The sequence below is a fragment of the Cervus elaphus genome, chromosome 4, assembly GCF_910594005.1.
Source record: "Cervus elaphus chromosome 4, mCerEla1.1, whole genome shotgun sequence".
NCBI lineage: Eukaryota > Metazoa > Chordata > Mammalia > Artiodactyla > Cervidae > Cervus > Cervus elaphus.
This window is the reverse complement of record NC_057818.1, coordinates 23,057,353-23,071,680: the sequence shown is the minus strand read 5'-3', so window position 1 is coordinate 23,071,680 and position 14,328 is coordinate 23,057,353. Positions and strand designations below refer to the sequence as shown.

The window sequence follows — 14,328 nt, the reverse complement described above, 5'->3', positions numbered from 1 at the left end:
AGCAGTGAGGTCAACTATATAAAAACGTACATTGTCTTATTTTTTAAAGATGCTCACTTACTATAAACATCCATCACAATTTGGGAACATTTTTATATATTGAAAGAGGAGCAAACGTTATTCATTCAATTATAATAACTCACTTTCCCCTACTTTTGTCAACATCTTTCTAGTTCTATTTTCACTTCTACTTTATGAAACAACTTTCCTGAGAAAAGTAGAGAATTTGTATCCCATAACTGCCCTTATCTGCCAGGAAAGATGGAAGACATTGAGCCAGAGTACAGTTTCAGACTTTGCAGACACAGTCAGAAGCACAATTTCATGACAGTTTCAAATCGATTACTCTCCCCCAACTGAATTTCTCTACTTTTCACTGGTTGTAAACATCCGAATACAAGGAGAAGCCTTTTCAGGGGAATTTACTCAGTCTTACATAAAAGTTAAATCAAGAGTTTATATGTATTATAATATGTAGAATATAATAGAAAAAATCAATACAGTCAATAAAAGAAAATTAAGTAATCAAATTCTATACCCAAGGTGGCTAATTGGTGAGAGCACCTACAGTCCTGTTGTTGCATTGTTGGTTGCTTAAAGGAAAAGGAAAAGTTTATATGAACACAGATTCCACACATTTTGCAACATGAAAGAAGCTAAACTCTTCAGAGCTAACATAAAATGAAAAGCAAGAAATTATGATGAGAAAAAAAGATTACTTATGAAATCACATTGATTTCTTAGGACTGGCAAAATAAACTGAGGGATGCGGACCAAGGGATCAAAACTGTAGCACAGACAGAAGAGTGTGTATTCCTGCTTAACAAATATAAAAACATACCGCTGTTTTCTTCCTCTTTGTTGACGTGGCTGGTCCTCTTGAGGATATTTAAAAATGTCCTGAAAGATGGGTTCATATTTCTTAAAAATTACAGCAGAAACAGTGAAGTTTCTTTCTAATCTCTCAGTGTGTTCTCTGAAATGTGGAGGGAGATTGGCCATGTCTTCCCATTTCTTCATCTTGTTAAAAAATTCAATTAAGCTGATAGTAAAAATAAAAAGTGAGATTTTCATAATTAATACAAATATAGGTAAATAAAAGTAAATCAACATTAACTCATTATTACTTTTAGACAGTGATATAAAATCACAACTCATGACTCTGACAGGCTTACTCTCACAGGTCGGTTTATTTCTCTTATCTTCCAAATCTAACTTTCCTAATCTCTTTTTCTGAGATTAAGGTTTTTTTTTTTTTTAATTATGAAATACACATTAATACTATAAAATAAGTAAGTAACCAGAGAACAAAACCAACATTCATGTACCAACTGATTCAACGGATATTAACGTAGCACATAAACTTTGACATGTTTGCTTCAGATGCTATCGAAACAGCCAAAGTTCTCATTTCTACTCTCCCCCAATCCTATTTCTCACTCTTCTTCCCCAAAGATAACCATCATTCTATAGTCTGAGTCCTTCTCATCCAAGTTTTTATACTTACTATGTGGTTATATATGTACCCAGCAACAGTATCTTTTATATGTCTGATTTTAAAGTTTTACATAAGTAGTATACTGTAAGTAGCATTCTATAACTTACTTTTCCATTCAACAATGGCTTTTTGTTTGTTTTGGGGCCTTGTCCTGCAACATGTGGGATTCTAGTTCCCTATCAAACTCACACCCCCTGCAGTGAGAGTGTGAAGTCTTAATCACTAAACCATCGGAGAATTCCCCATTCAGTAATGTTTATGAGATCAATGTTGATATGGATAGATCGAATTCATTCATTTTAATTGCTAGAACTATTCCTCCATATGAACTACTATTTTTTTGCATTTACTCCCCAACCAATGGAAACGGAGCCTTCTAATTTTTCTCTGTAACAAAAAATGCTATAATGAACACATTTTTATACATGTATACTGGAATTTCTTTAAGAATTACCCCCAAGAAATAGAATTGCTGAGTCAGAGAATATGCATCTTCAACTTTACGGGCTGATGCCAAATTTCCCACTGGAGTGACTGTGCCAATTTATACTCTCTCTAACGTACACTAGCAATACAGAGTTCCTATTTCCCTGCATAATGGTATTGTGCGTGCATGCTAAGTTGCTCCAGTCGACTGTGTTCGACTCTGTGTGACCCTAGACTATAGTCCTCTAGGCTCCTCTGTTTATGGAATACTCCAGGCAGGAATACTGGAGTGGGTTGCCATTCCCTTCTCCAGGGGATCTTCCCGACCCAGGGATCGAACCCACGTCTCTCACATCTCCTGCACTGGCAGGCAGGTACTTTAACCCTAGCGCTACCTGGGAAGCCTGAATAATGGTATTAGGAGACTCCAAATTTCCCCAATCTGATGAGAATGAAATAATAGCTAATCTTTACTTTGAGCTTCTTTGATTAGTAGTGAGACTGAACATATTTGTCACATCTATTGGCTACTTGGGTTTAGGCTTCTGTGAAATCATATGCTTTTCCCATTTTTTAGTAGCTATTTGTCAATTATTAACTATTGTTAGTGGTTCTTTATTTAATTCTGGATATTGGCCATTGTTACACTGTAAATATCTTCTCCCAAACTGCTCTTTGCTTTTAATTCATTTAGTCCATTATGGCAGAAAAGTAAATAACCTGAACCCATAGGTAACAAGTTAAAAACTGAGCTTTTAAAAAAAAAAACAACTGAGCTTTTGAAATGGAAATAAAACTGAAGTCTGAGAAATTATTTGTGTTAAAGTATTAGATAAGTTTAGACTAGTAAAGTCTATAATGATTATTCCATAATTTGACCTTTGCTTCTAAAGTTCCTTATCTGTCATTTAACTAGATTACTCTGTCTCCACTTTGCTTCTTTGCAATGATTATACTTAGCACCTTCTTTAAGGTTTATAGCCAAGGTGTTCAATTCTTATCAACTGCCTCTTATTCTTAGGCCTAAATATAACTCAGGATGAAATTCAAGATTAATAAATAGACTACAGCTAAAAGATTACATTTCTTGTTAATTATTTTAAAGTAAGTGATTTTTTTAAACCACTAGGTCCATTAAGTTTTGACAGTGGTATTTCCTCCAAAATGCCAAACATCCTTTTCCCACCAGCCTTTAATAAGCCATGAGAAAATTAACCCAAAGTGCCCAAATAATGAAACAATCAATTCAATTACACAACAGACAGAAAAAGCAATTTCTGCCTCCTCCTTAAAACATTCTTTGGCCTTCTAACTGATTTTGTAATAGTGTTACTTATCCTCCAAATAGGAAACTATTTACACATTACTTATAGAAGATACCAGTCCTGTGCATGTAGTTGCAAGTTTAATACCATAAAATATTTACCTTTTCAATTTAGAGTATCTTTACTTAGAATTCTCCCAATAATTTCAAAATGGTAAGTCATAACCTTTAATAGTAAACTCCTCATTTAAGTGTCAAATACATTAAAATTTAAATATTTTTCTCCAAAGAAATAAAATATAATGGGTACTAACTTAGATGTGGCAAAGGAAAACCATGACCTAACTTCTAAATTTAGCATTCCATAGGCACAAAGGGTCAGAAAGTGAAAAAGAGAATTCCTGCTGTCACTATGCTTTTATATTAGCCGCACTTCAAAAATTCTAACATAGTTACCTCTGCTCTGAACATCTCAGGATTCGAGTTAAAGATACATAGTTTCCTTCAACTGTCCCTTTGCTTACAGTTGGCACAGATTTTCTGCAAGCCACATATAAGGCACATGCTAACCAATGAAGATCATTTCCCTGTAAAAAAAAAAAGAAAGAAAGAAAACTGAGTTTGAGCTAATGACATATTTCAGCTGAAAAATTCTTGTGGGAAACTGCATTTTCAATGATGTTCCTGTCCCAAATGCTTTTATGACACAGTCTTTCAAGGAGAAGTATAAGTTTGTTCTTTGATCTGGCTCCACCAACAGCACAGATGAAAGTGATGCAATTTTCAAGATCATGAAAGGCAATAGGGATTCCACGTGGATCTCTCTCTCTCAGAACATATACCTTAGAAGTCCCAACAAGGACAGAAAATACAAGAAATCAAAAGATGAAAGTCTATAACCAGTATTCTATATTAAATATCAAATGAATTTTATTTTCCACTGTACACTTCCATGAGACTGACACCCCACATGATCTTACAGCCTCCCTGACTACTAGTTCCACCAGAGCAGGGATTTTGATGTTTTTGAGCACTGCTTTACGCACAGCACCTAGATAAGAGTGTCTGGCAAAGAACAGGTGATCAACAACTATTTGGAAAAAAATATTGATTCACTTATTGGGTAAACTGATCTGAAAATCTGAGATCAAAGTCTTTTTTTAAAAAATTGAGCATATTTTACACATATTTTAAAAAATAACTATCTATTATTTGCCACTTGTTTATATAATCCTGGGCTTCATACGACTTAATCACTGTGAGTTAAGCATAAAAAGTGCAAAATTATGCTTTTTCTATTTAATTTACAAGGTTACCCTGAGGGTAAAATAAGAGCTTATTTGGAGGCACTTATGCCCATCACCAAAAATAGTCCTTCTCTTTTGTCACAGGAACCACTAGGAAATAAACAATAACATAGCCTATTCAGTCAGATCACCTAAGCATGTGAAAGAGCTTTGTGAATTCTAAAGCACTATCCATGAATGCTTTATGCTCCAGAAATTCCACATTACCTTACTTAACCTTCAGAACAGCTGTGTAAAGTAGGTACAAATATCTCAAGTGGACATATCACAAAACTGAGTTTGGAGTAGTTAAGTAAATTGCCCAAAGTCACCAAGTCCTGTCAGGTTCTAAAGCCAGTACTTTACTAGCTTTTCCCCTCCTCTGTTGCTGCTGCTGCTGTCTCTTCAGTCGTGTCCGCCTCTGTGCGACCCCATAGGCGGCAGCCCACCAAGTTCCTCGTCCCTGGGATTCTCAAGGCAAGAACACTGGAGTGGGTTGCCATTTCCTTCTCCAATGCATGAAAGTGCAAAGTGAAAGTGAAGTCGCTCAGTCGTGTACGACTCTTAGCGACCACATGGACTGCAGCCCACCAGGCTCCTCTGACCATGGGATTTTCCAGGCAAGAGTACTGGAGTGGGGTGCCATTGCCTTCTCCGTTCCCCTCCTCTAGATGTAACTAAATTAAAATTCTATTAATGCAAGAATAAAAAAAAATAAGAATAAACTTAGTGCCACACAGGCAAAAACACCGTATTACAGTTAAATAACACCTCGGTTAGGCCTTCCCATTCTGAGCCTATTTGCCCTACTCTTTCCACAAACTATTAAACAACTTAAGAAAATCATATGGCCCGCAGTTTAAATACCACTCCCACGAGCAGTCAGACAGCAGATAAACAATACAGACTTCCGTGTCACTTCCCATTGGCCCGTAAAGGGGAGGTGCCTACAGAGTTGAGCCTCACTGGCTAGAATGGCCCTTTTTCTCAATTGCAAGCCCCGTCCGAAGAAAGGGACAAAACATGTCTAGATGACAGCGACTCTTAAGAATCCTGTGCAGTGTCTGGGGTGACCAATAGGTCCTCAAGATCGCCGCAGTCCTGACTTCCTAGAGACAGATATGAGTCTATATCCAGGTAGGCAGAAAGCCCGTTTCATCCGCTCACGGGAAGATTCGTCTTTGTTTACAAATACACAAACACAGCCCGAAACGTAACGCATTTACTCAAACGGCAATGCCTGGACAAAGGCAAGTAGGTACAGCTTTCAAAGAACTTAAGGAGAAGCCTGGAAATGCAGACGCTAAAATCGGGTTAATTACAGTGCTAGCGCAGGCAAGCCCCCCACCCCCATCCCTTTTGAGTACGGTCCTGACAACTGCACCTGTTCAGTCGGCCAACCAGATGGCTGTATTTTTGTAATCAGACCCCAACACGACCTCAGCCTCGAGGTGGTAGTTCAAGGCAAAGGCTGTTCCCCCTTCGGAACCGAAGACGGAAGAGAACCGAGACAGAGTTCACTTTTAGGACCGCTAAGGGCTTTTCAAAAGCCAGGTTTCCAGGACGAAAGTGAGCAGAAAGGACTCCCTTCCCGCTCCAGGCTGGGGGACCGGGAGAGCCGGGGCTGACCTGGGGGGGGGGGGGGTTCCCCCCACGGGGCGCCCGAGCCGGAGAGAGAAGGGCCCCCATCCCCCGCGGCGGGGCGGGACCGCTAGGCCCCGCAAGCCGCTGGTCTCCTCCCCGGGCGCACCTCCAGCGTGTAGCTCTCGCTCATGCTCCGGTAGCTCTCCCAGGCCTCGGCCCGCGCCGCCTCGTCCATGTTCAGGCGGCTGCACAGCTCGTCAAACCGCTGCTGGGTCTGAGGGGCCGGCGACCGGGCCGGTTGCGCGGCGTCCTCCGCCTCGCCATCGTCCTCCTCCTCCTCATCTGAGGCCGCCGCCGCCGGAGGGGGAGGCGGGGGCGGCGGCGATTGGTCGCCTCCCGACGGCATAGCGTACACCTGTGCGGCGGGTCCTCAGGTGAGCCAAGGGCCCGGGCCCGCAGCCATTCAAACCGCGAAGCGCCCGCCGGTCGGCAGCCCTCTCGGCGACTGCGCCGCCGCCAACGGCGCTGGACCTCAAGTCGGCACCCGTAGTTCGGAGCACGGCCTGCTGGGAAATGTAGTCCAGGCCGGCGGCCCACGGGGATCAAAAATCATATTAAAAAAAAAGTCATCGCGCGTCCTCTCCCTTAGCGTGAAATAAAAGCGACTTATCTACATTTCAAGTACCTCTTCATCGGGAGACCCATTCAGCAGGGTTGTCCTGAAAAGAAAGTATCTAAGAAACGTTGACACGTGAAGGTTTAGTGTTCAAAGCGTCCTCAGAAATAATACTTATCACTTGCGTGTCCTAATCTGAAAAACCAAGGTAGTAGTAAGGGCCTGTCTGCCTAAATTCAAATTTTGGCATCACTCTTACAAATTCTAGTTCTTTCCTATATTTCTTTTTTGTCCGAGCTGCAGTGGTTTGTGGTATATTATTTCCCCCATCAGGGATTCAACCAGCGCCCCTTTCAATGGAAGCAGAGTCCTAACGGGTGGACCGCCAGGGAATTCTCCTTTTCTATGTTTTAATTTTATGTGAGATTTTCAAATAATTATTTGATTTTTTTTGGAAAGGAGTAATTCATTTTTCCCCCATAGGGTGAATTGACATTTACCCCTAAGTGACATATTTGTTCTGTTCTCAGTTGCCCAGTTGTCTTTTTTTTTTTTTTTTTAATAATTCAACCTTTATTTATAGTATCAATTACAGATCATCCACATTCATATACATAGATGGCATTACATTTGATTACAGAATTTTAGATTAGATAATGAATGGATGGATCAAAATTTTCTTTTGAACTTTATCTGGAACATTATCTTGGCATCATCTTTCTCCCTGCCCACTCACTTTGCATGATGTGTTTGTCCCACCATTATAAATGCTTTGCTGTATTTGATATATTTTCTAGAATATGAGTACATAATAATCTCTATTTCCAACACTTAACATATTGCTTGGCCAGTAATGTTCAGTATGTGTTTATTAGGAGATTAAGCAAGTGAATTTTCCCCTGGTGGCTCAGCTGAAAAAGAATCTGCCTGCAATGCGGGAGACCTGGGTTCAGTCCCTGGGTTGGGAAGATCCCCTGGAGAAGGGAAAGGCCACCCACTCCAGTATTCTGGCCTGGAGAATTCCACGGACTGTATAGTCCATGGGGTCACAAAGAGTCGGACACGACTGAGTGACTTGCACTTGCACTTGTACTGAAGAGGCATTCAATAAAAGTTGAATATTGTTGATGAGATTGATAATATCATCCTTGAAAAGCTCTTGCCTCATCAATATTATTTAATCAAATAAATTAGATATTATTAACTTATTATTAACTTCCATATAAAATGAAAAACTTTTTTAAGAGATTCAACCAGATATTTTAAGGTCTTTTTCTTTTTCCTGATATATTTATATATCTACAATCCTTCATTTATTCACTTGCTTGTGAAAGTCACTCGGTCGTGTCTGACTCTTTGTGGCCCAGTTGTCTTAAACTTCATTTTTCTTTGCTTTCTCTTTTCAAATCTATATGAATCACTTTATTTCCAGTCCTCTTTGGTTTATAAAGGGGTATAGTATTAACAAGTAGGAGCATTATTTTGCGACAAAAGTCCGTCTAGTCAAAGCTATGGTTTTTCCAGTAGTCATGTATGGATTTGAGAGTTGGACCATAAAGAAAGCTGAGCGCCAAAGAATTGGTGCTTTTGAACTGTGGTGTTGGAGAAGACTCTTGAGAGTCTGTTGGACTGCAAGGAGATCAAACCAGTCAATCCTAAAGAAAATCAACTCTGAATTTTCATTGGAAGGACTGATGTTGAAGATGAAGCTCCCATACTTTGGCCATCTGATGGGAAGGGCTGACTCATTGGAAAAGATCCTGTTATTGGGAAGGATTGAAGGCAGGAGAAGAAGGGGATGACAGAGGATGAGATGGTTGGATGGCATCACTGACTCGATGGACATGAGTTTGAGTAAGCTCCAGGAGTTGGTGATGGACAGGGAAGCCTGGCGTGCTGCAGTCTATGGGTTCGCAAAGACTCAGACATGACTGGGTGACTGAACTGAACTGGTAGTATAAAATGTTTTCGTGCTCCAGGAGCCCAAGGCACTGCTGTTTTGTATGAAGTCACTTTTCTCTCTCTTCATTTGACCCTTTGAATACAGCCACCATACTGCAAGGAAGCCCAGGTCACTTAGGGTAGCCTATTGTCAAAGATAGATAAAGCCAGACATCAGTGAAAGGGATGAAAACATTTTATTCCATCACTCCTGACAGTAGGGGAAAGAGCCAGGCTCAGTCCTGGTTTGTGTGGAGAGGACTAGGGATTTAAAGGGAAAATGAAAGAGGAGAGGCGGGGGAAGAGAGACGAGCTCAAGCCGAACCATTAAGAGGGTTAATGAGTATAAATATAATTAGGGCGGCTGGGCCTGCTAGCTGTCAATTTGTTGAAGGTAGAATTGTATCCTTCACAAACACTGGGAACAGAGACTCTGTCCTTCCTGAGGACTACATTTCAAAGGAATGGCTTTCAGGTCTCTAAGAAAGACACTCTTGATTTGTAGATGATACAGTCAGCCCTCGGTAAACATAGGCTGTGCATTGGCGGATTCAGCCAACTGTGGATCAAGAAATATTTCTTAAAAAAATTCCCAGGAAGGGGGTGGGAGAGATGCTCAAGAGGAAGGAGATATGTGTATACTTAGAGCTGATTCATTTTGTATGGCAGAGACCAACACAATACTGTAAAGCAGTTATCCTTCAATTAAAAATAAATTTTAAAATATTTCCAGAAATTTCCAAAAAGCAAAACCTGAGTTTGCCACACACCCTAGCAACTATTTACACAGCATTTACATTGTATTTAAAACTAATTGCAAAGCACTTCTATTGAGTGGGGCTTCCCTGGTGGCTCAGATGGTAAAGAATCTGCCCGCAATGCAGGAGATCTGGGTTTGATCCCTGCTTCGGAAAGATCCCCTGGAGAAGGGAATGGCAACCCACTCCAGTATTCTTGCCTGGAGAATTCCACGGACAGAGGAAGCTGGCAGGCTACAGTTCATGGACTTGCAAAGAGTCAGAAACGACTGAACCACTAACACTTTCAATTTCTTTACATTGTGTCAGGTATTGTAAGTGACCTAGAGTTGATTTAAAGTTTACAAGAGGATGTGCATAGCTTGTATGGAAATACTACGATGTTTTATATGACTTCGACGCCAGCAGATATTGCATCTGTAGGGCTCCTGGAACCAGTGCCCTGCAGATACCAAGGAGTGACTGTACACCTCAGAAGGGCAGAGGAAGGTATCACAATTGTAAGCCCTATTTAGTAAATGCTGTAGGAAGGGGACAGTTGGGGCTTTTCATCAGATGTTAGCAAGAACAATCTTTAAATTCTGGCAGCACTGAGCTTTCTGAGGCAGGCATTTTAAAAGGAACTGGAGTCATCCTGGGACCCAACCTTATGCTGCTAGAAGCCGTGAAGGGTTTGGGCATCTCTTAGAGCAAGGGTTTGGGCAGCGGTTCTGCTGTTTTCCCCTTGCCCATAGGACCTGAGTCCCCTGGTCCTTAGCCTCAGCCATGCTGAATGAGCCCGTTGGAAGCAGATCCTTCAGCCTCTGGTCAAGCTGTCCTGGCTGGTGCTGTATGGAGCAGAGATGAACCTTCCCTTCTGATCCCTGCCAAACAGCAGATCTGTGGACAAAAATAATAATAATGATTATGATTATTACTGTTTCAAATCATGAAGTTTTTGGGTAGCTTGTTATACAGCAACCACCAACCAAACACCTGCTAAGTGTAAGACATGGATCTATCAATTATCATGAAAGAAAAGAAATCACTTAATAATGAACTTTTTTCTTGGTCAATTTTTATGCCACCACTACTCTCACCAATAGATTAAAAATTTTAACTTTGAAAAGCTAAAATTACTTAATAATTGACATTAACATTCCTTCCAGAAAAAAAGAACTAGGCACTTAAGTCAGAGGCACTTTTGATGATGGCGATTAACTGACTTGGACATGGTTGACATTAGACTTCTAGACTAGGGTTACAAAACTTTTATTTCCCTTACTTCCTTCTCCTCCTAGAGCTTTTAGTGGCCATCTTAAAAATCAATCTTATCACCTCTTTCCCCTGTTTAACTGGTTTCCTGCTGTTCGTAGAAATCAACGTCCTGCTTCACAGCCTACAGATTCCTTTTCATCTCCCTCTGTGTCCTCATTGAAAATTGCTCCCCCAGGCTTCCTTCACCTCTTCAGTCTCTCCTTTCCGTCAGTTAGGTATCAACTTCAATGTCAGTTTCTTGGATTTCCTTATTAAGTATTCTCATGACACTTACTATAATCATAGTGATTTACATGTTAATGTTTCATGTTTATTTCCTGGTTATGTGTTAACTGCAATCACAGTAGCAACCGTGTCTGTTTAGTTCTATTCTGTGACCACAGGGTCTAATATGATTCTGGGCATCTAAATGACTCACCAAACTATTTCATTAATAAATGACTGATTATGATAATCAAGATATAGCTTCTTCTTATTGGAGCCTCAGATTTTGTGCAGGTAAAATCCTTACTCTTGTTATGATCTGATAGTCCAAAAAAATGTCAAAGACCATAAATGGCAGTTAACTAAAAATAAAGTTTATCTTTTATTGTTGTTCAGTTGCTAAGTCATGTCCCACTCTTGGTGACCCCATGAACTGCAGCATGGCAGGCTTCCCTGTCCTTCACCATCTCCTGGAGTTTGCTCAAACTCATGTCCATTGAGTTGGTAATGCTTTCTACCCATCTCATCCTCTGCTGCCCCGTTCCCCTCCTGCCCTCAATTTTTCCCAACATAAGGGTCTTTTTCAATGAGTAAGTTTGGCCACATCAGTTGGCCAAAGTATTGGACCTTCAGCTTCAGCTTTAATTGAAGTTTTTGAAGTAATTGAAGGACTAATAATAAAAATTAGTCCTTCAAAAAGAAAATTAGTCCTTCCAATGAATATTCAGGGTTGATTTTCTTTAGGATTGACTGGTTTGATCTCCTTGCTGTCCAAGGGACTCTCAAAAGTCTTTTCCAGCACCACAATTTGAAAGCATCAATTCTTCAGTACTCTGCCTTCTTTATAGTCCAGCTCTCAAATCCATACATGACTACTGGAAAAACCATAGCTTTGACTATATGGACCTTTGTTGGCACAGTGATGTCTCTGCTTTTTAATACACTGTCTTAAGTTTGTCATAGCTTTTCATCCAAGGAGCAAGTGTCTTTTAATTTCATGGTTGCAGTCACAGTCCATGGTGATTTTGGAGCCCCAGAAAATAAAAGCTGACACTGTTCCCATTTTCTCCCTTTCTATTTACCATGAAGTGATGGGACCAGATGCCATGATCTTAGTTTTTTTTTTTTTTTAATTTTTTTATTAGTTGGAGGCTAATTACTTCACAACATTTCAGTGGGTTTTGTCATACATCGATATGAATCAGCCATAGATTTACACTTATTCCCCATCCCGATCCCCCCTCCCATCTCCCTCTCCACCGGATTCCTCTGGGTCTTCCCAGTGCACCAGGCCGGAGCACTTGTCTCATGCATCCCACCTGGGCTGGTGATCTGTTTCACCATAGATAGTATACATGCTGTTCTTTTGAAACATCCCACCCTCACCTTCTCCCACAGAGTTCAAAAGTCTGTTCTGTATTTCTGTGTCTCTTTTTCTGTTTTGCATATAGGGTTATCGTTACCATCTTTCTAAATTCCATATATATGTGTTAGTATGCTGTAATGTTATCTTTCTGGCTTACTTCACTCTGTATAAGGGGCTCCAGTTTCATCCATCTCATTAGGACTGGTTCAAATGAATTCTTTTTGATGGCTGAGTAAAATTCCATGGTGTATATGTACCACAGCTTCCTTATCCATTCATCTGCTGATGGGCATCTAGGTTGCTTCCATGTCCTGGCTATTATAAACAGTGCTGCGATGAACATTGGGGTGCACGTGTCTCTTTCAGATCTGGTTTCCTCAGTGTGTATGCCCAGAAGTGGTATTGCTGGGTCATATGGCAGTTCTATTTCCAGTTTTTTAAGGAATCTCCACACTGTTTTCCATAGTGGCTGTACTAGTTTGCATTCCCACCAACAGTGTAAGAGGGTTCCCTTTTCTCCACACCCTCTCCAGCATTTATTGCTTGTAGACTTTTGGATAGCAGCCATCCTGACTGGTGTGTAATGGTACCTCATTGTGGTTTTGATTTGCATTTCTCTAATAATGAGTGATGTTGAGCACCTTTTCATGTGTTTGTTAGCCATCTGTATGTCTTCTTTGGAGAAATGTCTGTTTAGTTCTCTGGCCCATTTTTTGATTGGGTCATTTATTTTTCTGGAATTGAGCTGCAGGAGTTGCTTGTATATTTTTGAGATTAATCCTTTGTCTGTTTCTTCATTTGCTATTATTTTCTCCCAATCTGACGGCTGTCTTTTCACCTTACTTATAGTTTCTTTTGTAGTGCAAAAGCTTTTAAGTTTCATTAGATCCCATTTGTTTAGTTTTGCTTTTATTTCCAATATTCTGGGAGGTGGGTCATAGAGGATCTTGCTGTGATTTATGTCGGAGAGTGTTTTGCCTATGTTCTCCTCTAGGAGTTTTATAGTTTCTGGTCTTACATTTAGATCTTTAATCCATTTTGAGTTTATTTTTGTGTATGGTGTTAGAAAGTGTTCTAGTTTCATTCTTTTGCAAGTGGTTGACCAGTTTTCCCAGCACCACTTGTTAAAGAGGTTGTCTTTTTTCCATTGTATATCCTTGCCTCCTTTGTCAAAGATAAGGTGTCCATAGGTTCGTGGATTTATCTCTGGGCTTTCTATTCTGTTCCATTGGTCTATATTTCTGTCTTTGTGCCAGTACCACACTGTCTTGATGACTGTGGCTTTGTAGTAGAGTCTGAAGTCAGGCAGGTTGATTCCTCCAGTTCCATTCTTCTTTTTCAAGATTACTTTGGCTATTCGAGGTTTTTTGTATTTCCATACAAATTGTGAAATTCTTTGGTCTAGTTCTGTGAAAAATACCGTTGGTAGCTTGATAGGGATTGCATTGAATCTATAGATTGCTTTGGGTAGAATAGCCATTTTGACAATATTGATTCTTCCAATCCATGAACACGGTATGTTTCTCCATCTGTTTGTGTCCTCTTTGATTTCTTTCATCAGTGTTTTATAGTTTTCTATGTATAGGTCTTTTGTTTCTTTAGGTAGATATACTCCTAAGTATTTTATTCTTTTTGTTGCAATGGTGAATGGTATTGTTTCCTTAATTTCTCTTTCTGTTTTTTCATTGTTAGTATATAGGAATGCAAGGGATTTCTGTGTGTTAATTTTATATCCTGCAACTTTACTATATTCATTGATTAGCTCTAGTAATTTTCTGGTAGAGTCTTTAGGATTTTCTATATAGAGGATCATGTCATCTGCAAACAGTGAGAGTTTCACTTCTTCTTTTCCTATCTGGATTCCTTTTACTTCTTTTTCTGCTCTGATTGCTGTGGCCAAAACTTCCAACACTATGTTGAACAGTAGTGGTGAGAGTGGGCACCCTTGTCTTGTTCCTGATTTCAGGGGAAATGCTTTCAATTTTTCACCATTGAGGGTGATGCTTGCTGTGGGTTTGTCATATATAGCTTTTATTATGTTGAGGTATGTTCCTTCTATTCCTGCTTTTTGGAGAGTTTTAATCATAAATGAGTGTTGAATTTTGTCAAAGGCTTTCTCTGCATCTAT

General features: G+C 40.0%; 1 protein-coding gene and 1 long non-coding RNA gene across 2 annotated transcripts in view; one reads left to right on the top strand and one right to left on the bottom strand.

Moving 5' to 3' along the window:
• RBL2 (RB transcriptional corepressor like 2) overlaps nt 1-6,619 on the bottom strand; it is a 43,798-nt gene extending 37,179 nt beyond the window's left edge. The window contains exons 1-3 of the mRNA XM_043898475.1: nt 6,225-6,619; nt 3,645-3,775; nt 842-1,042 (exon numbers count right to left, since the gene is read on the bottom strand). Coding sequence (XP_043754410.1) covers nt 842-1,042; nt 3,645-3,775; nt 6,225-6,464 — 572 coding nt within the window. The 5' untranslated portion in view covers nt 6,465-6,619. The remainder of the gene's footprint in view (nt 1-841; nt 1,043-3,644; nt 3,776-6,224) is intronic.
• Nucleotides 5,500-14,328, top strand: part of LOC122691713 — a 51,645-nt gene continuing 42,816 nt past the window's right edge. The window contains exon 1 of the long non-coding RNA XR_006340484.1: nt 5,500-5,611. This is a non-coding gene — a long non-coding RNA (uncharacterized LOC122691713). The remainder of the gene's footprint in view (nt 5,612-14,328) is intronic.